Here is a 25,674-nt window from a genome sequence, read left to right on the forward strand (position 1 = left end):
TGGGGCGGGGGGGGGAGGCAACAGCAGCTGGGTAAAATAAGCAGTTAGGCTGCCTCGCTTTAAGTTTGTTTTCAAAATTTTCTTGCTAGCTGGGATCAGAAACTGCTACCTCCCAGGTAAGAATCGAGTTCTAATAACTATAATCTTAAGCAGGAAAAGCATGTTGTCATGTTGTTCGTCAGGTTACAGTGAAATGGAGTCCAGGAGAAAAGAAGTGACAAGAAAATATACAATTTATATTTTAACTGAGAGTATTTAAGAGGTTATGAAGCTTTGAAGGAAAAACACTCATTCTAAGAAGATCAAGACAGACATGAGAAAATAAAACAGTTCATATCTAAAGTTTTTTTTGGTCTGAAACATTGTCACTCATTTTGCCAATTTGTGATGCATTCAAAACTGTAGCCAATATTAAGTTTTATCTCCACAGAATTAAAAGCGGTCCAGGCATTATAAAGTTTTAGATTGGTAAATATGAGGCCATTAATTGCTTTTATTATAGTCCTGATTCACTCCTCTGATTGATGCATGCAATTTCTTCACTATGAACACATGCAAACACATTTCTACACAAGACTAAGCACACTTTGAAATCAATATGTTATTATTTAGATTTTTGAAGAAACGTACATCTAAAAGTCAAATGAAAAGAATCATTAGAAGGAGCATGCAACAGACATTGGTTTTACTTAATAGCAATCAACTTTTTCACAGATATATATATATATACCTTTAATAACTAGAAATACGCTACACATTTATGTTTGATTGTTACATGCAATATGATGACACCGTTGTGTATAAAACAACTGACCTAGTAGAAGATGACAAAGATGGCTTTTCCTTTGCAGAAGGCCGAATTTATCTATCAAGCAACCAAAAAAAAACATTGTATTGGAACTCATCCTATTTGTAATTTTCTATCAATATAAATAATTAGCCTGATCATTTTTGTTGTTCAATAACCTCAGTTTATTTTTTTGAAAAATGTGCTGATTTATTGCCATTAAACTGTACAATAAGACTAAAAAGGCACAGTTTGCTTTGCTGCCAGTGATAATTCCCAATAACACACTCCACGAAGACTGCTGTGGAATGGGCAGGCTAGGCATAATGTCAGCCTGCAGGTGTTTCCTTCAATGAATTGGCCGTCTCATTCCCAAAGAAGGCTGATCAAGACATTCGAATTCAAGATGCCCAAGATTGAAGTATTCGGAAAGCCTAAGTACGAAGCAGGTTCTATTTGTTCCACTGCTATGTAATTGCGTGTTGTTCTAATTCTACTTGTATCATAAAGTGTTATCAACCCTACTTCCTAATTATTGGCTCTATTGCAAAATATTTGCTTTTCCAAGCAGCCAAATAGTATTTTTTCACTTTACTTTTAACAGTCCATATGCCCAGCTAAACACAGATTTGAATACACTACTAAATATTTCCATTCAGCAATCATTCTATAAAACTGAATTTTATGTATAATTTACATATAATTTAGCTATCTCCCAAACTCATTAGCTTCTAGAACACATTTTTGCCACACCCTCATCAGTCTAGATTCCTCATTCCTGTTACATATTCTCTCTCTGTCTAATGTAGCACAATATTGACCTAGTTAATATGAATCGCACAGTTGTCTGGGAACAGATACTGCTACTGAGAGGCCATTTACACAACCTGTTCATGATTACAGACCATACGGATACAAAGGTGGCACAAACGCTTATAGGACATCTGAACACTGCAAAAAAGATGATGTTAGCACCTTGGCCCCAAGTCAGATGTCTTTTTCTTTTAATCCAGAGTTTTGGACATGTGACATGGCAACTAATGCTGATCAATTTGTTTAATCACCTTTTGGAACTCATCCAGATGGTCTGTTGAGAGCTGCACTCGTGAGATGAATCTCTGTGTTCACAGCACCACTGACTTCTAACATGCCACTGGAGCTTTCAGTAAATGGCTGAGTACTGAATGCAGCAGGAGTTCATTCTCACAGCAGAGAGGAAGAGAGTTAAAAACTATATGCATTAACTTTACTTCTCCCCATAGGATCACGTCATGAATAATTTAACTTCTCTTATGCTAATGGGATCATGAAAGTATCCTTCTCTTCAGAGTCACCACTCTCAGCATTCACCGGGAACACCCCTGCCCCACCCCACCCCCAACCCCAACCACTTTTCTGACTGGAAAGGCCTGCTCCTTGACACCAAGTGGAACTTTGTTCTAAGTGAAACACATTTCTTAAGGTACTGCTTGTACAGTAGGACAGAGCAGAAATTCAGTATGACTGATCAGAGGTGCTTGTAATGTGTTACAAAAGTTAGACCTCAGCAGTCTCATAGCTTGTTTATTCCAAACATGGACTCACTTCTTGGTACGTTCCCAGCACAATTAGAGCAACTGAGGAACTATGAATAGTGAGCAGTTATTTATTCTGATCAAATTTCAAAAAAACCAGCTTGGGCCCTTTTCTTTTGGACTCCAAGCCAGCACACCTGGAACAGGCCAGCAGTCGGGGTGCTTAATGCAAAGCTCCTTGGAATGTAGTTTTGGAAATTTAAAGAGAAGTGGTAAAGACTTGCACTCATACAGCACTATTCATGATTTCAGGCTGGTCCAACACACTTTTACAGCGTAATCACTATTGTGAGGGAAGAAGCACATCAGTTAGTTTACACACAGCACAGCTTTATCACAAATAGCAATGTGATAAAGACCAACTCATCTGTTTTTGTTCTAGTGATGTAGGTTGAGGAACAAAGATAATGATGGACAGTGAACTTTGAGTGAGGGCAGCATTAGGCTTGGTCATCATACCATCCATCGTAGAACTGCTGGTTGTAAGTGACAGCATTACTTTACATATAAAGGCCATTCACTTGTTTTGCTGTACCCAACGACAATTTTGTTTTCTCATAGTCATGAGATATGCGCATTGCAGGCTGGGCCAGTACTTATTGGCAATCCCTAGAGAAGGTAGTGTTGACCTATCATCTTGAACTGCTGCAGACCAGTTGCTATACGTAACCCCACAATGCTGTTTGGGAAGAAGTTCTAGGATTCTGACCCAGTGACACTAAAGGAATGGCATCAAGACTCCAAGTCAAATTTATGCCTGTCCAGTGGAGAAGGGTCAGGATAAAAATTGCAAAGAGACATGCTGCAATACTGAGCAGGAGATGTGACAATCAATTTTGCTATATTATTCATAAGCATCTAGGAGCTAATTGTTATATATATCCTGGGTGCTACATTCACTGTTGCACCACCATGTGCCAGGGTACAATGTATCAGTGCTTCAGGCCTTGTGGAAAGCAGCAAGAAATATACTGGGTGAAGCTCCAACACTTTGAGTTTAAAGTCTCATTATTTCTAATGGGTGGGAATCAGGAGACTTAATAGGGTGACAGCGATAAAAAATTTATTGTTTAATTAGGTTAAAAATAAGCCCAAATTAGTACTAGGGCAAGGGAGAAAAACTGATTGAATCACGTGAAAAATGTTCACCATTGCAGTGACTGATAGCCGGCTACTGGTGGCTGATGATGTACAGGCATTTGAAAAGCTTTCACAAAAGTAACATTCAATAGCTTTCTAGGCACCATCAAAGAGGAAAGGAATAGCTTCTATGATAGCAGGATGCCAGACAACTTTAAAAGAAAATCACGGTTCCAGCTTAAGTTAAGTCATCAGAACTATTGATATGAATTTTGAAGCCCGGGACATGAATCAGGTGAGCATGTTAACAAGTTCATGACAAGACTGAAAATTAAAGCCACGAAATGTAAATTTAAGGACACAGATGAAATTCTGCAAGATCAACTTTTCATATCCTGAAGTACTTAAGTTTTAACTGGAAAGATGCAACCAGATCATAGCCATGAGTTAGACAGATGAAGGCACAGACTATCCAACTTTCAAAAGAGTGACAAGAAAAGTTTGAAACAGATGGAACATTGGAAGTCACTGAAGTCACAAAGCTTGCAAACTGAGTAAATTGTGGTGACCAAAGTGCCAAATGTACGACTAACAATTTGCTTGGATCTCAAAGATCTTAATCAAACAGGAAATAGTAATCATTACCCTATTTCAGCACCAGAAGAGAACACAGCAACAAAGGCAAGGGTAAGGTTTTCAGCAATCCTGATGTTGAAATAGCTCCTGCAACACAAAGCTTGATGAGAAATCTTTGCTGGTGACAACGTTCACCACACCCTTTAGCCGATATAAACTTCTTGGCCTATCTTTTGCCTTTAAGTAAATCAGAAAGTGTTTCCAGCAGAAAAATAAAGTTGAACCATACAGAGGGTGTAAAGGAGCAGAATGAAAGGGAAGAGGTGGAGAGGTAATGTCACTGGGAAAGTAATTCAGCAGCTCAAGCTGATATTCTGGGGAACCAACAAAGAAAATGCGAGAGAAACATAGCAGGTCCAACAGCATCTGTGGAGAGAAAAACAGGATTATGACTCTTTCTCCAGTTCTGACCACTGTCAATTGTCACAGAAACCCAACTGGTTCACTAAAGTCCTCAGGGAACGAAATCAACCATCCTTACCTGGTCTGGCCTAAATGTGATTCCAGACCGCAGCAATGTTAGAGGAAGGCCCATCTGAAGAAGGGTTGCTCCCAAAGCAAAGGATTTGTCTCTTAACTGCCCTCTGGGCAATTAGGGATGGGCAATAATGCTGTTGTAGCCAATGAAGCCCACATCCCAAGGGAATGAAAGGAAATTCCTGATCAATGGTGTAGATGGTAAAATTGTGATAACCATTTATATAATAAAGCCATCAAAAGAACCAGCTCAGACCAAGCTAAATACAGATGCAAGGGTTCTTGTGGTACTGTGGTAGTGTCCCTACCTTTGGACCAGGAAACCTAGGTTCAAGTCCAACCTGTTCCAGAGTTGTGTAACATCTCTGCACAGGTTGGTCAGAAAGTATCTAAATACAGATGCATTATGAATGTGACAGAATGCTAAATCTTCAAAATGGTTGATACATCTGTCAGAGTCAAGCTCAGTTCTGCAAAAGGCACAGCTACCTCTGAAAGAGAGGCTCCAAAAAACAAGAAAGTATTGTGAAGTTTCCTTGGCTTGATCCTGTACATGAGGTGTTTTCCTCACACATGCCTGTTGCCAGCAGTGTTCCAAATGGAACGGTGCTGGGTCTGCTTCTGGTTGTCATTTATATAAATGATTTAGATGAGAATATGGAAGGCATGGTTAGTAAGTTTGCAGGTGACACCAAAATTGGTGGTATGGTGGACAGTGAATGAAGAAGATTATCTATAATTACAAAGAGGTCTTGGCTGATTGGGTCAACGGGCTGAGGAGCAGCAGATAGAGTTTAATTTGGATAAATGCAAAGTATTGCAGTTTGGTAAAACAGACAAGGGCAAGACTTATATAATTGAAAGTAGTGCCTCTGGTCGTGTTGCAGAACAGTGACCTAGGGGTTCAGGTACATAATTCTTTGGAGTTTGCATCACATGTCGCCAGAGTGGTGAAGAAGGTGTTTAGCACGCTTGCATTCATTGCTCAGACCTTTGTATTGGAGTTGGGAAGTCATGTTGAGGTTGTACAGAATGTTGGTGAGGCCTCGTCAAGAGTACGATGTCCAGTCTGGTCATCCTGTTACAGGAAGGATATTACCAAGCTGGAGAGGGTTCAGATAGGATTTACTAGGATGTTGCTGGGAATGGAAGGTTTGAATTATAGGGAGAGGCTGGAAAGGCTGGGACTTTTTTCACTGGAGTGCAGGAGATTGAGGGGTGACTTTATAGAGGTTTATGCAATTATAAGGGGTGTACATAAGGTGGATGGCATTTCATGACTAGGGGGATGAAGGTGAGGGGAGAAATATTTAAAAAGGACATGAGGGGCAACCTTTTTACACAGAGAATGAATCGTGTGTGGAATGAACTTCCAGAAAAAGTGATGGATGTGTGTACAGTTACAAACTTTAAAAGACATTTGGATAAGTACATGAATAAGAAATGTTTAGAGGGATATGGGTGAAACGCAGACAGGTGGGACTAGTTTAGTTTGGGATAATGGTTGGCATGGACTGGTTGGACCAAAAGGTTTGTTTCCATGATCTATGACTGTGCAATAGACCGTTGAGAGCTGGATGAAAGAAGGTGATGTTACCAGTGGTCAGATTCACAGGAGAGGAGTTTTAACAAACTCAAAACCAAGGAGACAGGTCTGGCATACTACATCAGAAAAATAAAGCTGTCATCAGCTGAGACCAGATATGCCAATATAGAGAAAGAGCTTTTGGCAGACATGTGAGGATGTGAGAAATTCCATACATATCTCTATGGGAGAAACAGCATAAAGACTAATTATCATCCGCAGAATCCATACAAAATAACCTATGTAGAGCTCTGCAGACAGTAAAGGGTTTGGATCTATGATTTCACACTGAAATATAAGCCAGGAAGGGAAATGGTGCCAGCTGATGCCTTATCTCAGTGTCGCCACAAAAGAAATGTGAGATTTAAAAAAAAACTAGGTATACAGATCCACCACCTAGTGAACATAACACTACAAACACAGAGTCAAGTTAGAGATGAGACCAAATAAAGAAATACAGAGGCTCTCTCTACAAGTGATTCAGTCATGGCCTTATCGGATAAGAAAACACAGCCAGCAATATGGCAGATCCAGCAAAGATGGCATCTCACTAGAAGATGATTTTCTGTTAGCAACACAGGAAGAGCTTCTTCAGAAGATATGCGAAGGCTACATGGGAGCGGAGACGTGTAAACTCAGAGCTAAATCAGTCATATATTGAACAGATGTCTCAACAGGCATTGAAAGAATTGTCTAATTGGAATATAAGCCACACTCTACATGTGGAAAGACTGGATGCAGTTCATTGTTGTGTTGTAAAGTGAATGTGAAGCGATCAAGCGGGAGGTACGGAAATATACAAAACAAAAGGTGTATGAAAGCCATTACGTTGCTCCCAGACTATGGCAAAATGTGAATCTGATTTTACACACAATTAAGGCTGGTACTGGTATAACTACTCATTCATGTTTTTTATCTTAAAGGTGAAAGATATTAGAGCCGTACAAGTTCTGTTCACTAAGAAGGTTCAGACAGAGCAGTGGAGGGATACAGGATAGCCAGAAGGGACCTGAAGAAAGGGATTAGGAGAGCTAAGAGAGGGCATGAAAAATCCTTGGCGGATAGGATCAAGGATAACCCCAAGGCATTCTATGCGTATGTGAGAAACCTGAGAATGACGAGAACGAGGGTAGGTCCGATCAAGGACAGTGGTGGGAGACTGTGTATTGAGTCGGAAGAGATAGGAGAGGTCTTGAACAAGTACTTCTCTTCAGTATTTACGAACGAGAGGGACCGTATTGTTGAAGAGGAGAGTGTGAAACGGACTGATAAGCTAGAAGAGATACCTGTTAGGAAGGAAGATGTGTTGGACATTTTGAACAACTTGAGGATAGACAAGTCCCCCGGGCCTGACGGGATATATCCTAGGATTATGTGGGAAGCAAGAGAGGAAATTGCAGTACCGTTGGCAATGATCTTCTCGTCTTCACTGGCAACTGGGGTGGTACCAGGGGACTGGAGAGTAGCGAATGGTGTGCCCCTGTTCAAAAAAGGGAATAGGGATAACCCCGGGAATTACAGGCCAGTTAGTCTTACTTCTGTGGTAGGCAAAGTAATGGAAAGGGTACTGAGGGATAGGATTTACGAGTATCTGGAAAGACACTGCTTGATTAGGGACAGCCAGCACGGATTTGTGAAGGGTAGGTCTTGCCTTACAAGTCTTATTGAATTCTTCGAGGAGGTGACCAAGCATGTGGATGAGGGTAGAGCAGTGGATGTAGTGTACATGGATTTTAGTAAGGCATTTGATAAGGTTCCCCATGGTAGGCTTATGCGGAAAGTCAGGAGGCATGGGATAGAGGGAAATTTGGCCAATTGGATAGAAAACTGGCTAACCGGTCGAAGTCAGAGAGTGGTGGTAGATGGTAAATATTCAGCATGGAGTCCAGTTACAAGTGGAGTTCCGCAGGGATCAGTTCTGGGTCCTCTGCTGTTTGTAATTTTTATTAATGACTTAGAGGAGGGAGTCGAAGGGTGGGTCAGTAAATTTGCAGATGATACAAAGATAGGTGGAGTTGTGGACAGTGAGGAGGGCTGTTGTCGGCTGCAGAGGGACTTAGATATGATGCAGAGCTGGGCTGAGGAGTGGCAGATGGAGTTCAACCCTGCCAAGTGTGAGGTTGTCCATTTTGGAAGAACAAATAAGAATGCGGAATACAGGGTTAATGGTAGGGTTCTTGGTCAGGTGGAGGAACAGAGGGATCTTGGGGTCTATGTACATAGATCTTTGAAGGTTGCCACTCAGGTGGATAGAGTTTGTAAGAAGGCCTATGGAGTATTATCGTTCATTAGCAGAGGGATTGAATTCAAGAGTCGTGAGGTGATGTTGCAGCTGTACAGGACTTTGGTTAGGCCACATTTGGAGTACTGTGTGCAGTTCTGGTCGCCTCACTTTAGGAAAGATGTGGAAGCTTTGGAGAGGGTGCAGAGAAGATTTACCAGGATGTTGCCTGGAATGGAGAGTAGGTCGTACGAGGATAGGTTGAGAGTTCTCGGCCTTTTCTCGTTGGAACGGCGAAGGATGAGGGGTGACTTGATAGAGGTTTATAAGATGATCAGAGGAATAGATAGAGTAGACAGTCAGAAACTTTTTCCCCGGGTACAACAGAGTGTTACAAGGGGACATAAATTTAAGGTGAAGGGTGGAAGGTATAGGGGAGATGTCAGGGGTGGGTTCTTTACCCAGAGAGTGGTGGGGGCATGGAATGCGCTGCCCGAGGGAGTGGTAGAGTCAGATTCATTGGCGACCTTTAAGTGGCATTTGGATAGGTACATGGATGGGTGCTTAATCTAGGATAGAAGTGCGGCACAACATCGTGGGCCGAAGGGCCTGTTCTGTGCTGTATTGTTCTATATAAAAAAAAATCTATCTATCTATCTATATGTGATTATGGAATCCTGTTCACCTCCAGAGAAATTAAGGAATTGGTTGAACAGTGTGGGTTCAACATCATCACTGCCACATTACCAAGGGTCATTTCACCTAATGAAGAAACAGCGCTCTGAAAGATGGTGATTTCAAATAAACCTGTTGGACCATGACCTGGCATCAAGTGATTTCTGACTTGTCCACCCCAGTCCAACACTGGCATCTCCACAACATTACCAAGGGTACATTACCAGGCAGTAAAAAGAACCATTAGAAATGTAGGTAGACAAAGGTAGATAACTCAAACCTTGCCATACTGCCACTCAGATCTACACCTGTCGCAGCTGACATGAGACCACAGCAGAGATATTGAATTGAAGAAAGCATAAGACTACTCCAGCAAGCAAGATATATCCTACAAGTGACCAGGAATAAGTAAGGCAACTGCAGGTAGAAAGTCAACTTGCCTTATAAATCTTGGTTGAGTTGTTGAAAGGACAAACTGCATATTCACAGGATCTAATCATAAAAATCTGGAAGCCAGCAAATATTATTGGAAGACCTGATTCTCTGAGGGCATAAATCATCGATATTGAAACTGGTAAGTAAATGAGGCACATATTTGACTTATATCTGAGCTGGAAAGCTCATCATCTTGCCAGAGTAAGATCACTAACCAGTGAGGCCACATCAACATACTAACAAGCAGTACAATGTCAACAACACCACCAGCAAGTGACATAACATTAGCAACATCAAGCACATCCCCTATGATCTAGTCTGTGCAGTAAGTTAATGCAGTGATGAATCCAAATCCACAGTTAGAGGTACAAAATTACCAGCTATGGGATGCTATGAATACTACTTTGAGAAAAAAAACAAGCTATAACAGACTCTTCAGTGGTTCAATTAATTTTTAAAAATTTGCTGATAAATTTCATTTGTTCAGAGAAACATTAATGATTTGAACACCTATATTGATATTAAGGTATTCTATATCTTTTTAAAGAAAGAAGTATCATATTATATGATTACATTACTTGTACAGAGCGAGCAACTAAACATTATGTGAATATATATCCTGGTGTGCCACAAACTGCAGTCATGTGCCAAGTGAGAATGTATCAGTCCATCAGAGTCAAGAAGTGTGGTGCTGGAAAAGCACAGCTGGTCAGGCAGCATCCAAGGAGCAGGAAATTCAAAAGGTTGTCCATTAGCTCTTCATCAGGCATGTTGGGAGAGGATGGGGGGCAAGGGGGCTGAAAGATAAATGGGTGTGGATGGGGACTAGGGGAAAGATAGCTAAGAATGTTATAGATAGATGAGGATGGGGATGATGATAGGTCAGTGTGGATAGGCGGGAAAGAAGATGAACAGGTAGGACAGTTTGAGAGGGTGGTGCCAAGTTGGGGAATTGGATCTGGGATAAATGGGATGAGGGGAGATGAGGAAACTGGTGAAATCGACATTGATTCCATGTGGTTAGAGGCTCGCAAGGCAGAAGATGAGGTGTTCTTCTTTTAGTTGTGTGGTAGCTAGAACTTGGTGGTGGAGGAGGCCCAGGATTTGCATGTCCTCGGCGGAGTGGGAAGGAGAGTTGAAGTGGATGGCCACAGGGCAGTGGGGTTGTTTAATGTGTGTATCCTGGAGATACTTTCTAAGACATTCTGCAAGTTGGCATTCTGTGTCCTCAATGTAGAGGAGACCACATCAAGAGCAACAGACACAGTAGGTGAGGTGTTTGAACCTGTGCCCACACCTCCCCCCTTAGCTCCATCCAAGGCTCCAAAAGATCCTTCCACATCCGGCAGAGATTTTCCCTGCACAAACACCTCATCTACTGTGTCCACTGCTTTCCATGTGGTCTCCTATACATTGGGGAGATGCCAACTTGTGGAACGTTTCAGAGAGTGTCTCTGGATCACATGCACTAAACAACCCCATCACTTTGCTGCCGTCCGCTTCAACTGCCCCCCAAACTCCACGAAGGTCATGCAAGTCCTGGGCCTCCTCCACCGCCAAATCCTACTCGCCCGACGATTGAAGGAAGAGCACCTCATCTTTCGCTTCAGGACCCTCCAACCACATGGTATCAATGTTGATTTCACCAGTTTCCTCATCTCCCCTCCCCCCACTTGTCCCAGATCCAAACCTCCAACTTGGTACTATCCCCTTGAACTCTCCTACCTGTCCATTTTCCTTCACAGCTATCCGCTCCACATTCCTCTCTGACCTATCACCATCATCTCCCCAGCTTCATCTACCTATCACACTCCCAGGTACGTTCCCTCCAACCCCAATCCCCTCCCATTTATCTCTCAACCTCCTTGGGCCTCACCCCCACATTCCTGATGAATAGCTTATGCTTGAAATGTCAACTCTCCGATGCTGCCTGACCTGCTGAGTTTTTCTGGCGTCATACTTTTTGACTCTGATCTCCAGCATCTGCAGTCCTCTCTTTCTCCTGTATCAGTCCACCAGTTACGTAGACAGCAGCTAGAGGTACACTTGATGAAACTCCAGCATTTTGAGTCAAAAGTAGGATTATTTCTAATGTATAAGAACCAGAAAATGTAACACTCTTGATGTGGAATGACTGGATACATTTGTGACTGGACGCAGTGAATGAGACTTCAGCATTTCAAAATATGTGTGGCATTCAATATTTAGAACAATTACTGAAAAGTTACCATTACCGACATGAAAACCAAAAAGTAATGGAGAAACTCAGCAGGCCAGGTAGCATCCTAGGTAACAGAAACAGAGACAGTGATTCAAATCCAATATGACTTTTCATTGGAAGTCATTGGACTTGAAACGTTAACTCTGTTTCTCTCTCCACCGATGCTGCCAGGCCTGCTGAGTTTCTACAGCAGCACTTTCTGTTTCGATTTAAGAACTCTGAGTTTCTATTTGTGGATTTAAGAAATCTTCAGTACTTTTTTAACATAGGAAAGTGAATTAATTATAATGTTGAGTGCTTCATGTATAGATGCTAGTCCGAGTTATCTGAACATACAGACATGACTGTACTCAGCATTACTGGACACAAAATGCTATTCTCCCCTACTCTGGGGGAGTCCTCAGGTAGGCCAGTGGAAGAAGTTTCAAACTTGTGCAGGTTGTTGTCGGTGGACATTGGGTAAATAATGCTGATGGTCAGAGTGAAACATCCCTGGCTGCTCTGTGCTAATTATCACTTTCTCTGATAAATGTGGAACCTGCAAGGTCATGACTTCAGTACAAGTGGCATGGATGGTCACTAGAAGTTGACTGACAAAACTAAAATGTTATGTCTGCATATACCTCCTATCTACAACACCCTACTACTTATTGTTTGCAGTATTGAGTAAGATTTTTGTTATTTAGGAAATTGAAAGAGAAACATAGAAAATAGGTAGAGGAGTAGGCCATTCAGTCCTTCGATCCTGCTTCACCATTCACTATGATTATGGTTGATTATCCAATTCAAGAACCTGTTCTTGCTTTTCCCCCAGAGTGCTAAATCGAACTAATTCTTGAAATCATACAATGTTTTGGCCTTGATTGCTTTCTGTAGCAGCAAATTCAACAGGCTCATTGCTCTCTGGATGAAGGAATTTATTTTTATTTCAGTCCTAAATTGTTTACCTCATATACAAAGACTGTGACCCAAGGTTCTGGGCACCAATGCTATTGGGAACATCCTTCCTGCATTTACACAGTCTTAGTCCTGTTAGAATTTTATTTGTTTCCAAAAAGTAGTCCTTCATTCTTCTAAACTAAAGCAAATATAATCAGAACTGATTCAACCACTCCTGCGAGGATGAATCTGAGTACGATGAAAGGCAAGAAAAGAAGACATTGGAATAATTGCATCTTGAGATGATAAAAGCATCAATCAGCTTTTCATGAACTCGAAGGTGAGATAAGCATTAGGGAATGTACTAGTGGCAATAAAAGGTGACAATGTGGAGTGGGAGGAGAAATTATCAAGGCAGATGAGCTAACCGCTTCTGTACAGATGGAACGGAATCCTGCAATAGTAGTTCCACATAGCCTGGTAACAGAGAGACAATGGAAGTGGATGGGAGAGCACATTGGTTACAGTAACAGGGGAAATCACTGCAAACTTTGGACAAGGCCAGCATGGTGCTGGTACCCTAGTGCAAGCAGGACTGGAGAAGTTCAAATACTGAACTTAAGGACAGTTGAGAGGCAATGTTGTGTTTCAGAACCACAGAATTGGAAGAGAGGTCTGAGACAGGCGGAACATTAGGGAAAATTGAAGTGCTAAAGGGTATTTTTTTTAGGGTGCCATTAATGACAATTGTCTTAAAATGATGCTTTATTTTTCCAACACCTTGTGGGAATCAGAGAGAGAGTTTGGGAGATGAACAAGGAGAGAGAGGAGCATCTCATTGATAAAATTAATGAAGAAGATGCTTTAAAAAAGAGCACAGAGAGATGGCATTTAAAGATAGAGTAGGTTGAAAAGTGAGGAGAGATTTGGAAACGGGGTGCATAGGTGCGGGAGTAGAAAAGGATACAGCGTAAGAGCAAGCTGCATGAATGATCTCAATCTAATTCATTATCCTGGTAGAACTCTTGATGTCATCAGAGAAACATTACCTTATTCACTTGTAAGCTTGATTAATAAAATATGAGTGAGAAAGAAACTTATAAAATTGCAGCAAATGTAAAATGTTTTCTGCTCCCCTGGAGAGATGGCATTTAGGATTAATTACAGTTCTGCTAGAACTATGGAAAATCTTACAGCTTTATAATGAGTGCATCTACAATAAACCTTGAACAGAACAGGCCATTTTTATATGTGGTAGTTGATAAACTGGAATTGGTCTTTCGCATGACAGACTCTGTTTTACACCAATTTCTGCCAAATCTCAGTACGGGGAATACTCTACTGCTGTAAGGAGTGCAAAACAGCCTAACAAAACTGAATTGTAGGAAATGTTCCTTTACAATACTCGTATACCGTTCCTGTCAACATCAATTGTTCTCCATGCATATCTAATGAATAACTATCTCTCTTTATTTTATGTTTTGGCTAAGCATCTTGACTTAAATTGGTGTACTGAATTAGGGATGTAAAGAGAATATCAAACCAGATTCCAATATAACAATTTAGCTTTTTTATGTTACTGTCGCGTGTCCACCCACTAAAATAAACATGATAGAATTTCAGTAAACCAGATTGCATTTATCTAGAATACCTGTGCTGTGTATTTCTAGTTCCAGGGTTCCATTTACATGTTAGCGTTTACATATAAATGTATAAACACTCTAGGATTTGAGTAGATATAAAGCATTATTGCTCATAAATACTCAACTTGCAAAAGGGAGAATTCTTCATTCTGTTTGTTTTAAAGTACCTGGTTCTGGAAAGTTGTCCAAAGCAAAATTAAAAGATTGAAGCTAACTTTAATTTTAATAGCCAGATTTCTTCATGTTGTGACTTAAATGTTAATTTATTTTACCATCATTTGTAGATTCATATCCAAATAAGGGACCACACAGTGCAGTGAAGCCTTTATAGGGCTAAAAAGCCCTATAAAGCCATCAGAATGCATTTTTAATAATCAATTTTAACATTTATCAAAGATCAAAACTGGAATTTTAATTGGTATAAATTACAAGTATTTTGTTTACTGGATTGTGTAGTGTACAAAACTTTCGCACAAGAATTTCATGAAAATATTGATTGTCTCACAAGGCTCAGAGCTATAAAAAGGACATTTCTGACTTTCACAGTGAGAAGAGAAGCTTTTCCTCGGACAGCACTTGTCAATCACAAAATTTGATGGCCCAGTGACACACATGTTTAATAATTTCAAATGTACAATTGCAAAGGTCATGAGTTTATTATTATCTGATCAATGGTGTTGGGATCCTTAAGCTTTTCAGGAGAAGGTAATCTCAGGAGACTGATTTAGATGAGTAAGATTACATATCAAAAGATGCTCATTTTTAAAATTCAAAATTAATCAGATCAAGTCATATCTTAATCGACATTTCATTATAATAGCTGCAAATATACTTAACTGTAATTTACAAAAATATGTTATTATTTGCATCAGTCTTCAACTCATTTATAACTGAGCAAGTATAAACACTAGAACCGTAAATGGTACTACATAACACTACAGTTATACTGAGGTGCTCTATTCTTACCTAAGCACTTTTTGTTGTACTGAGTACAATGAATCAATGGGTTATGATGTATTTGAAAAGTCCTCATTATGCTAAAGTAAAAAGTCAAACTTCTCTGAAATATGCAATTTTTTGTTGTCATTATTTATTTGGATAACATTAGTAGGTAAATAATCATGCCACCTTTTTTAAAGGACCAAATTATCACCTGTGGCATTGTTTGAACTAAGTTCAATATCGAAGTGTTTTAATGCTCAGAGCCATTATACTGTGAAATTCAGAATGCAGTATTTTGCTACTAAAATTGATTTGTGTGGAAGGTGGCCTGTACTAAACAAACACAACTTACTCAGTTTAGCTTTAATTGATCAGAAATGTTTGCAAATTGTGTTTGTCAGTTTCTGGTTGCAATTCAGAAGCATCCAACATTTTAGGATTGTTTTGAATCTACAATTTTGACAGATGATATTTGTTTGTGCAGTCTAGTACTGTTTTTATTATGTTTTTACGACATTGAAATATCCTGCTTTAATAACTGTTTTATCCTCAGTATATCACATGATAACTAAACAAGGGGAATTCTTCTAGTAACAGCAGATAATTTTACATTAGAGATAGTAACTACATAAAGTGCTTTTTTTATTGAAGAATTGTACAGATTCATAATTTATGCATCTCTGATAAGCTAAGCCTGTATGAAAAGGGAAAATATAATATATCAGGAAATACTTTTTAATCTCTGACAGAAATTTCTCTGTCTACGGAGAATTTGACTTGTCGTTCAAAGCTATGTTTTTTGTCCCCCAAGTACAACTGACCTATTAGAAATAATTTTGGCCTTGAATTGAAAGCAAGGGATTAAACTAGACAGGTCATCATCACTGTACCAACAGCAGTCACCTATTTGCAAAGAAAATTAGTCACCACAATGCAAAATAAAACTAACCTCTCACATAATGAATCTCAAACACAGATGATACCGAAAATCTTTCACTATTAGTGCACCAACCATCCAACAGAACATGCATTTTTCTTTTGGAGTTAAATTTGCCACTCCAGCATGAATTCTCTATTAGATCATGAACGACACAGGCAGTCCATTAGAAGATGCTACAACAGAAACTGATCTGTTGTCCTATTGCATCTGACATCACCATTATGTTAAAGGCATTAGCTGTGTTCAGTCAGACATTTTCAGATTAATATTTATTGGTCATGTGTATATTATTGGTGGTTGCATAATGTAATTATCAATGTTCCTTTGAATGAGGAACTGCAATTATTGAAGTATATCTAACCACTAACAATGGGATAGCTGTTAATTTTAGGGAGGAGGTTATGCTAGGTGGGACATAAAGTACTGTTTATATAAGTTAAGGATTTTTCAAAGTAATTTTAGTAATTTGCAGAAAGACAGTGCTTGCATCATTGGAAATGACAAAGCTGGAGAACTTCAAGGTGTATTTCCTTTCTTCTCTCTTTATACTTGACTCTCTCAGTCAGTCATCATGAAAACCCTGTGGTGCACTGCACTTGTTCCCCATCCGTTACTGCTTACATTCATCACTACTTACTAATTCTTGTTCCACATCCCGTTTCTTAAGGTCCATTAGACAGCTTAGACCTTTCTGCAGCAGATGGGGTGGAGAATTCTCCTCAGGAGTTGCTGTCACTTGCTCTCACCCTGCGAAACACCACCACACAAAATCATTGCCCTATTTTCCAAAGATACTCAGTTAGAGGGAGTTGCAATGGGTGATTTACTCAGCACTGGTGAGCGGGAGTAAATGCACATGGAAAGAATAAGCCAGAAGCATATCATTGGAAAGTTCACCATAGTCCTGCTAACATGGGCATAGATGCAAAGTTCAGGGTTACAAAGTTTACAAGACCAGATGCTTTTTGTGCACCATCATTTGCCCAAATGCTTTGGACCCCCCGTCAGGGATTTTCTCCAGTACAATGGAAAGTTTAGCAAAAACAATATGTGTATGGGCTACCAATGCATGGCATTCAACATCTCAATGAATACATAACTTGAGCCTAACCCCAAGCACCGAATATAAACTTACAGCACGAGTACGAACACTTGTATTTTGGGCAGAAACACCGAATGCCTCAATCAAGGACCATGGAAAAGTTTGACAGTAGATTTGCAATGGTACTTGGGCAACTTCACTCTATAACGTCACAATGGTGATGTTGGAAAAAAAGGTGGCAAAAGGAAACAAATCCTATTTTACTTGTGTTTTTTTCCCCCTCTCAGCAGCATGCCTTCCACCAATTTCTCACCACTGACCTTTAATGAACATATACCAAACACTCCTTCTAATGTGTGTAAAATGCCTTTTAGCTGACTGACAACGCAAAGTAGAGTCATACAGAGGAGACACTTGGAATTTATTTCAAGTTGGTAGCATGGACACTGAATGCAAATTTGTAAACTCTTCATCTGCTTCATCAGTTGTAACCCATTGATCCATGAATGGATCTACTGATGGATTACTGCAACCTAGCTCTCAACTACTTCTCTTACCCCCCTTCTCAACTCACAATTGGTTTTGAGCCTGGAGCAAACTTTGCGCCACAAGAAATAAACAAGAAATCTTGACATTAGCAATCATTCTCTGCTCATTCTGCAGCCAATCAGGAACTTCCAAAGACTCATGTCGCAAAGGAACAGAAACAGTGTTATATAGAACCAGGCACTAGAAATGACAGCGAGAAGAACTTGGTGAGAGGAAAGAGAGTGCCAATGCCCATTTAAAAGAGGAAATGCATCTGAATCGAGGGAAAATGAGTTAGAGTGGAAGAATGCATTTAATAGCATGGTTAGGGGAGGAAAGTAGCTGGAAGAAAGTAGCTCCATAAATGGAGTAACCTGTTGAAAATGTTTAATGCCAAATATCATTCTTGTTAGTCTCCAATATTATTCCATTCAAAATTTATGAATTAGAAAGTAAGTGTACGTAAACTAACTGGATACAGATTTTTCTTAACAGGAAACAGTCAAGCTTTACCTGATGGATGGAGGAAATGTAGAGGATAATATGTAAAAAGAGTACACACAATTCTCTATTTTTTGCCACATCCTTCTTGATATTTGGAGAAAGTGAGGACTGCAGATCAGAGTCGAGAGTGTGGTGCTGGAAAAGCACAGCAGGTCAGGAAGCATCCAAGGAGCAGGAGAATCGACATTTTGGGCATATAACATAGATTCTCCTACTCCTCCTTGATACTAGACTAGCACTCCTTTCCATTAATACCTTTTACATTAAGCTTTGCACAGAGACAATCTCACGTCTCAGAAACAGAAATTATAGAACAAATAGACATGAATTATATTCACAGAAGCTATATCATTGTTCTATAATATCATGTTGTTATGCAGGCTCAATATTTTTGAGGGTTTCATGAATTTCTCACTGTATCTAACTTTAAATGAAGGTGCTCCATGCTGGAGTCCTGTGATACTGCAAACGCCTTCTGGGAATAATGTGATTTATGTCTTGTATTAAAAAATGTTTTGAAATAAATATGAAACAGTAGCACATGTATTATTCCACACATCTGTCTACAGAAACCATTCCCCCCTCCCAATATGTGTAGAGAAGTATAAAGCCAGCACTCAATCTATAACTTTTTTGGATTTAAGATTGCTTCCTTTGATTCCTTTTTAAGTCCATCTTGAAATTGATAACTGTTTATCACCCAATCTGTGCACCATTGTTTGCCCTCAAGCTCCATAATATGCAAACTGTATTCTGTGAAACAAAAGCCATGGGAATCTACATGATTACTACAGAATTTGACAAGCTTTTATCAGGCCTGCTTACATTTCAATCCAGTATGGTTAAAGTAATTCATGATAAATTTGTATCAATTGAACCAATATTGGTCCAAAACTTTTGTTTTTGCTTTGACTCTCAAACAAAGTACACATGAAATACTTTTGAAACCTCCTTCTGCTTGAAGCTGCCATGAATTATTTTGCCTCTGAAAACCACTGACAATAGTAGTCCCTGTCGTAAGTATTCTTCAAATAGGGACAAAACTCTAATGTTGCCTCACAAATAAACTTTGTTAAAAAAAAAACTAATTTGAGAAGATAGGTCTGAGGAAATGTTTAAAACTGAACACCTCTGAACTTGAACAATCGATTACACACCACAAGTGCACAGACACAGACACATGCACACAGTAAAGCATCACCCCCTCCCCCCCCACCCCCAACCCACTCCGCCATGGGCTATCTCCACTATGGTCCCGTCTTTATCTTGCTACCATAACTCAACAAAGCCACTACAGCCAGACAGTTTTGAATTTCATCTGGGACCCAAGCGACCTGTTAATGAAACGACATAAGGGTAAAACTCACAGTGTTGAGTTATGCCTGGTGTTGCAAGCAGACTTGGAGTCAAAATGCTTCAAGCGTTAACGTAATTGCAAGAATGTGAAAAATGAAGCATCAGGCTCCTGAGCAAAGCAGAAGGTCAAACCCGAGCCTCTCACAAACCAGCTCTGTGGAAGGTGGCCTCATTTCACCATTTAATCAGCCTCACTCTCTGTTGTCTCCATATTTTTTAACCTATTAAAAAAACTGCAATTAACTTGAAAAAAAATTACACTCTGTCTTCGAAAAGTGACATTCACTAGCTTTCCATGTTAAAATATGATCTGTGGCATCCACGAAAAGCACTGCACTCAGCCCAGAAGACAGTCAATAAGTGCTCAGCAGATTGCAGGTCACTTGAACTTATGCATGTAAAATAATCAATACTTTTCAAAGATTAGGTTTTCAAGATTTTCAAAAATGGCAGAGAAAACAAATGCACAGCAATCATAAATATGAACAAGATAGGATTATTTTTGTTCCAGCTTTCAAACTGAATTCAATTAAAATCGTATATGTACTTCATAATGGTGACACAACAGTAGTTTTAACATCACAATGGTACACTACTACCACAATAGTGCACGTTACAAATTATAGTCACTACTCAGAAAAATAGCAAACTAGACTGCTCTGAAAAATTGCAAAACATCACAAAATATATAATGAAGTGACTTTGGTCACCTGAAAATACTGGGTTTACGTAAAACTCAGAAAAAAAACACTACTCATATTAAAAGACAAAAGTCTGTAATACCACTTGTTACTTAATCAATTACTTCTGCATTTGTATAATTGCTGCAACACTTTATTCATGCAATTTATACAATTTAAAAACAGGTATTTTCACTGATAGCTTTTCAGTGATTACACACCCACCCTCTGATACTGATACTGATGTTTGCTTTCTGATGCATGCTGCTTGATCGGGCAAGGCGGGGTTTGTTTAGTCATGCTGATTTTTGAGTGTGAAGAGAATTAACCTCTTACCTTGTTCACTGCTGTTGTCCCCACTCTGGGAAGCATGGCCCCCACTGGAGGGTCCAGGTGTACCAGCTGAGTGCGTCGATGTTGCATCATCATGGTCCCTGTTCCAAGATGATGGATTCTGATATGAAGATTCATGCCCCAAAGGATTTTGTTTTTGTTCCAGTTAGCATTCCCAAACCGAGTGAAGAACACAGAAAACAAAGAGAGAAGAAATAAATTAACAACACAAAACTTTAGGAAAAAAGATAATTTCCAAATGCTATTTGTTTTCTCAACACCTTCTTAGACACTGAGCAGAAATTATTTAAACAATACTGAAGAGGGAGTACTGTGCTGAAGCTTATGTCCAGTCTTTGGAAGAAACTGTTTCAAATGACAATCTTTTGTTAAGAAAATTAACCATAAATCACATAGTACTGCTGCATTAAAAGGCATGGGTAGTTTAGATCGATAGTGAAGGTACTTAAGGATTTACTTTTCCTTGCTTCACTGCAGTATACTTTTCTCCTTTGAGAAAGGAAGTTATAAAGTTTTTTTTGTCGAATGGATAAATGCTCCAGACCAAAAGTTACAGCTCGTTGCTGCAATGCAGAATGTATTCTCCTCCTGGTTCCCCTCCCCTTTCCTGATGGCTCCCAATACCCTGCCACTACTTAAAGGAAAACAGGATTTCTACTGTACAGGAAAGGCTTTATCAGCACCACATGAAGGCAGGGAAGAGATGGAATTTCCTCTCTCAAAGCAAAAAAAATTAGAAGGGGCACGTGAAAGAGATCAGCCTTTGGGCTAGTTTTGTAACACTTGACACTTGCATACTCTCATTGCTGCCAACCAGATAGTTTGGCTTGTGAGGTACCGCAGTGTTAGCAGAACCATGTTAGCTAACAACAAATTGTGTTAGAAAATTGCAACAAACCTGCAAAAAAAAACAATTAAAAAGCTGGTTTCAACATTTTAGAAACATGTCAATGACACAGTTACATTATTAAGAGCATCAAACCAACTACAGTACAAGGAGTCTTATCCATACAAAACAACACGCTTTACCATTGTGCAATCAAATGTAGAAATATAAACCAGATGAACTTGCAGAGGATGACTGTGGATAAGATGCAGAATGCCTCCACCACAATAACAAATTAGTACAGACTTTATGATTAAACCAGAGCCACCATGGAATTCAGAGATGCAGCAACCTCTGTCTGGATTCTGAGTTGGTGCCTCAGAGTGTCCCTTTTTATCTCTAAGCAAGGAAACCACTCAAATAGCTTCAAGCTAAAGACAAACAGTAGGCAGAGGCTCTTCAGCCCACTGCAGCCTCTTAGCGTCAGCTGTTTGCCGGATGGTAATCAGATAAAGAGCTAAAAGAATTAAATGAAAAAGACCAGAAACAATAGCTCTGCATGAATTTTGTCTAGGAACAACACAGAGCCAGAACCTTCCTATAGAAACACGATAAATGCAACATGTTTGTGTAAATGATTGTTTAAAGGACATGCAAAATGTGGTTAAATTTATGCACTACAAGCTCTTTTAAGTTGTCTGTTGCTATCGTTCATTACTGCAGAAACAAAAATTATGTTCATTACTCACTAACACGTCCTCTATGTTTCATGGCAAATGTCAGCAAAAGCCGATCAGAATTTTTTGTCATTAAGATAATTTTGTTTCTCCTTGATTAGCTTACTGGATGCAAACGGAAGTAAAAGAGTTCTAATTCTTCTTATAATTGGAAATACACATTTAGAATAGATAACTCCATATATCAGTTCCAACTGCATTCTTCTCATTGATAAACATCCCTTCCCTTTTGCTACCCTACATGGTAGTAATAGTTGCCTTGGTACTATGCACAACATATAATCTTAAGGTGTACAGTTCACATGTAGTAATTTCCAGCATTAACAAACTAGCATGCAAAAATGGTGCCCCCAACTCATTCCTAATTGAGTTTAAAAGCAGAGTTAAAGAGAGAAAGGCTTGCCGAATAGTGAATGCAGTACAATAATAGCAGCACAAAAATAGATACAAGAAGCTTGGTCTCCAGGGGCAGTATTATCTATTTGCTGGTCTACAGACTCACAGCTGATAATGCAAATTGTAATTAATATAAAAGCAGGAGACAATATGGGCAAAGCTTGTATGAGCTGGGCCACAGGAGAACACTTTGCCACTATACAGTCTCACTCATTTACACATACTATCTTCCACAGTAAACACAATATTGTCATTGTTTTCTTTTTTCAAAACCAAAAATTGATTTTGCACTGTCACTGAATTCTACTGAAAGTAAATCAGAGGAGAAGATGCAGAGAATGAAAGAGGGCAGAAGTGAGAAAGAGAGGGAAGGCGGAAGTATTTGTGACAGAGAATGGGAAAAGGGGGAAAAGTCTTAAACATATTAAATAAAAACTCTTCTGTTGGGACTTTTGTTGGCATAGTGCATGTATCTCAGTGAGAAACATAATGACTTGTACCTGATGCACTTTCACGAAGAGAACTATTTCTGTCAACATATGATGTGTCAATTTTTCTAAGTGGACAGAATTGGGCTCATTCACATTTCATCAGACTGTGTTTCCTTTATTGCAGTATTTGAGTCTATCCAATGTATCTTTACTTTCTAAGACAACTACAGTACAATCAGGAATTCTGTCTGAGAAAAACAAGTGTATATTTGGTATTTGGCATGAATTTCGGAAAGCGCGCTATTTTTTATCGATCTATTGCACAATTCAAAGTAATAGACTGCATTAGAAAAATATTAATCTCATATTTAACTGTACCTTTTAAGATATTTCTGTATACTCTGTATAAAGCATTAAGTGACTGATTTAACTAACTGCTGGCAAATTTTCCAAAGTAACATCAATATTAAAATGTAAAATAAAATATTATTAGTTCCTAATCCATAAACTAGGACTTTATAGTGCATGATATTGTGCAATAAGTGTTTAACTGTGGAGCAACAGTTGATATATAGAAACTAACAAAACAAAAAGACATCTGACAATTTTCAATATCATTTAAGTTATCACAACATACAACATGCTTATTAACAACATACCCCAAATTATTATATACTGTGTATATCTAACAGTAATCTTCAGTTAGTAAAATAGTGGTAGTATAGTGCTACAGCACAATCACGTATGTCTTATATTTCAAAGCTTCTAAGTATTACCTATATGACCATTATGTTTAAAATACAAATATGCAATAGTTAATAAACTCATTAATAATGCCATGAGAAATTAAAAGTGAACATGGGTGTGCAGAGTATATTAGAAAGAATGATTAGCCGGTGATGACTTGAAGACAGTAATTCAATCTTGGCTTTTCCTAGTACTCATAGACTGCTCAAGCTTTTCTCTGGTGTTGTGAGATAGAATTACTGCCTTATATTTCCACACCAGCCATGCATTATTCTGTCTTTGTTTTATGTGGGAGGGGAGAAATAGGTTGAACATTTATTAATAAATAAAAATCCTTTCTTCTCAGCTACCTTCATTACCTAAAATATTATCACATAGTGATGAAAGTCAACAGTTTTTGAAATTCTGAAGCACTAATCTATATTCCTGAACAAATTGTTCAACTGTTTTATCCTAATTTAACCAACTGACACTTCTAACAGTTCAAGAGCAAGGCAGATAAAAAGTTTACTGTATAATTCAATTTTGTTTTAACCAATATGCAGAATAAATAGCAACAATTTCTTTGCCCAGTTAATACTTTACTTTTGCATTTCATAGTGACAGAGGTTTAAAAAATGTAACAATAATTGTGATCTAACTTTTAGTGTTACATTGTTTTTTTAAAAATCATGAAATTATTATTTTTTTGTCACATCTTTTACATCATAATATTAAATGCTCCAATAAAATGAAGATTTTTGAGAAACAAGTACATCCCACTGGTATACAGAGAAATGATCTCTATGACATGCAGCTTCCCCTCCTATTTGCTGACTGCTAAATATTTTCGCCTTCAGCTCTTGAATACAAACCTGTTTTACCTTACTCAAAACTGAACTCAACCTGATTGGTTCAGACTTTGTGTCAATGGGACATTTAAAATACATTATTACAACTTGTATTTCGGATTATTCTTACCACTGTAGTGAATTCATTATGAAGTATTGGACAGTAGCGTACTTTAACAGGCATAGTATTTGAAATACAGGTACAAAATTATTTATTTGCATCTGTCTTTTACATTTCATTACAAGCAACACTAGTTGTAACTGTGTATTAAACTTTCCTATACAGATGATTCACCTATTTATCAGCATTATGTTAATACGTACTCATGAGGTGAACAGTGTGGAACTCATGATTAGGCTAGCAGAGGAAACTATTACTTTCACAATTAAATAGCCCAGGGAAAAGCCATTTGCTTATTTTCTGTGTACAGCGTGAAGCAGAAACTATGGCTTAAGCATAGTCTATACTGAACTCCCACTGCTTAAAACTAGAGTTAGCTCTAATTCCAACCCAATATAGGCAGCTGCTGCCATAGGACACTAATAGCTAAAGCAACATGGTTTCCGTAAACGTGGCTCTGCAACTATTTTTCTTCCATTCTGTCATTTCACAAGCGACCAAACAGCCGGGCAAGTTTGCTATTTCTATCTCTACCAATGGTATTTGTCAAGAGTGTTTGTAACTTGGGAAGAATATGCGTTGGCAAACTTTCAAAGGAATGCTGCCATGCAACAGATGATTCCATGCAAAACAAATTAAATGTGTCAACATATGCATGATCATCATACATCAAACAGAGATTTTCATCAACATTTCAGTGTTTAAGAAATTCTCTTATAATAACAATTAGCAATTTTGCCAGAGGGATAAATTATAATGTAACTGATTTTTCAAAACTCTTTACTTATTGTAGAAAGCAAATTCCTCGTTATTGTTTATAAACATTTCATGCCATTTGAGTATGCACAAAGTGAAAATGAATTGCAATTTGTCGATCTATTTCCTTTGCTTTGATAAATGATCCAAGTTGGATGAAGACTTATAATTTTATCCATAGTTAGAGGTCGCAATTCAAAGAATAATTGAACAGTAATTTTATTTCGCAATTTCATAATTCTAAAATATTGTGATATCTATGTTTACCATC

At 38.7% G+C, this 25,674-nt stretch overlaps 1 protein-coding gene across 11 annotated transcripts in view; it reads right to left on the reverse strand.

Annotated features, from left to right (window-relative positions):
• The window catches only part of meis2a (Meis homeobox 2a), a 117,002-nt gene that overhangs the window by 81,197 nt on the left and 10,131 nt on the right, over positions 1–25,674 (reverse strand). For 7 of the 11 annotated variants that reach the window (XM_072569033.1, XM_072569037.1, XM_072569032.1 and 4 more), the window contains exons 7-8: positions 20,542–20,659; positions 815–865 (exon numbers count right to left, since the gene is read on the reverse strand). In XM_072569033.1, the coding sequence (XP_072425134.1) occupies positions 815–865; positions 20,542–20,659 (169 nt within the window). The remainder of the gene's footprint in view (positions 1–814; positions 866–20,541; positions 20,660–25,674) is intronic. The other 4 variants (XM_072569036.1, XM_072569035.1, XM_072569041.1 and 1 more) reach the window with 1 other exon arrangement.

This window comes from Chiloscyllium punctatum, chromosome 4 (genome assembly GCF_047496795.1).
Source record: "Chiloscyllium punctatum isolate Juve2018m chromosome 4, sChiPun1.3, whole genome shotgun sequence".
In the NCBI taxonomy this organism is placed as follows: Eukaryota; Metazoa; Chordata; class Chondrichthyes; order Orectolobiformes; family Hemiscylliidae; genus Chiloscyllium; species Chiloscyllium punctatum.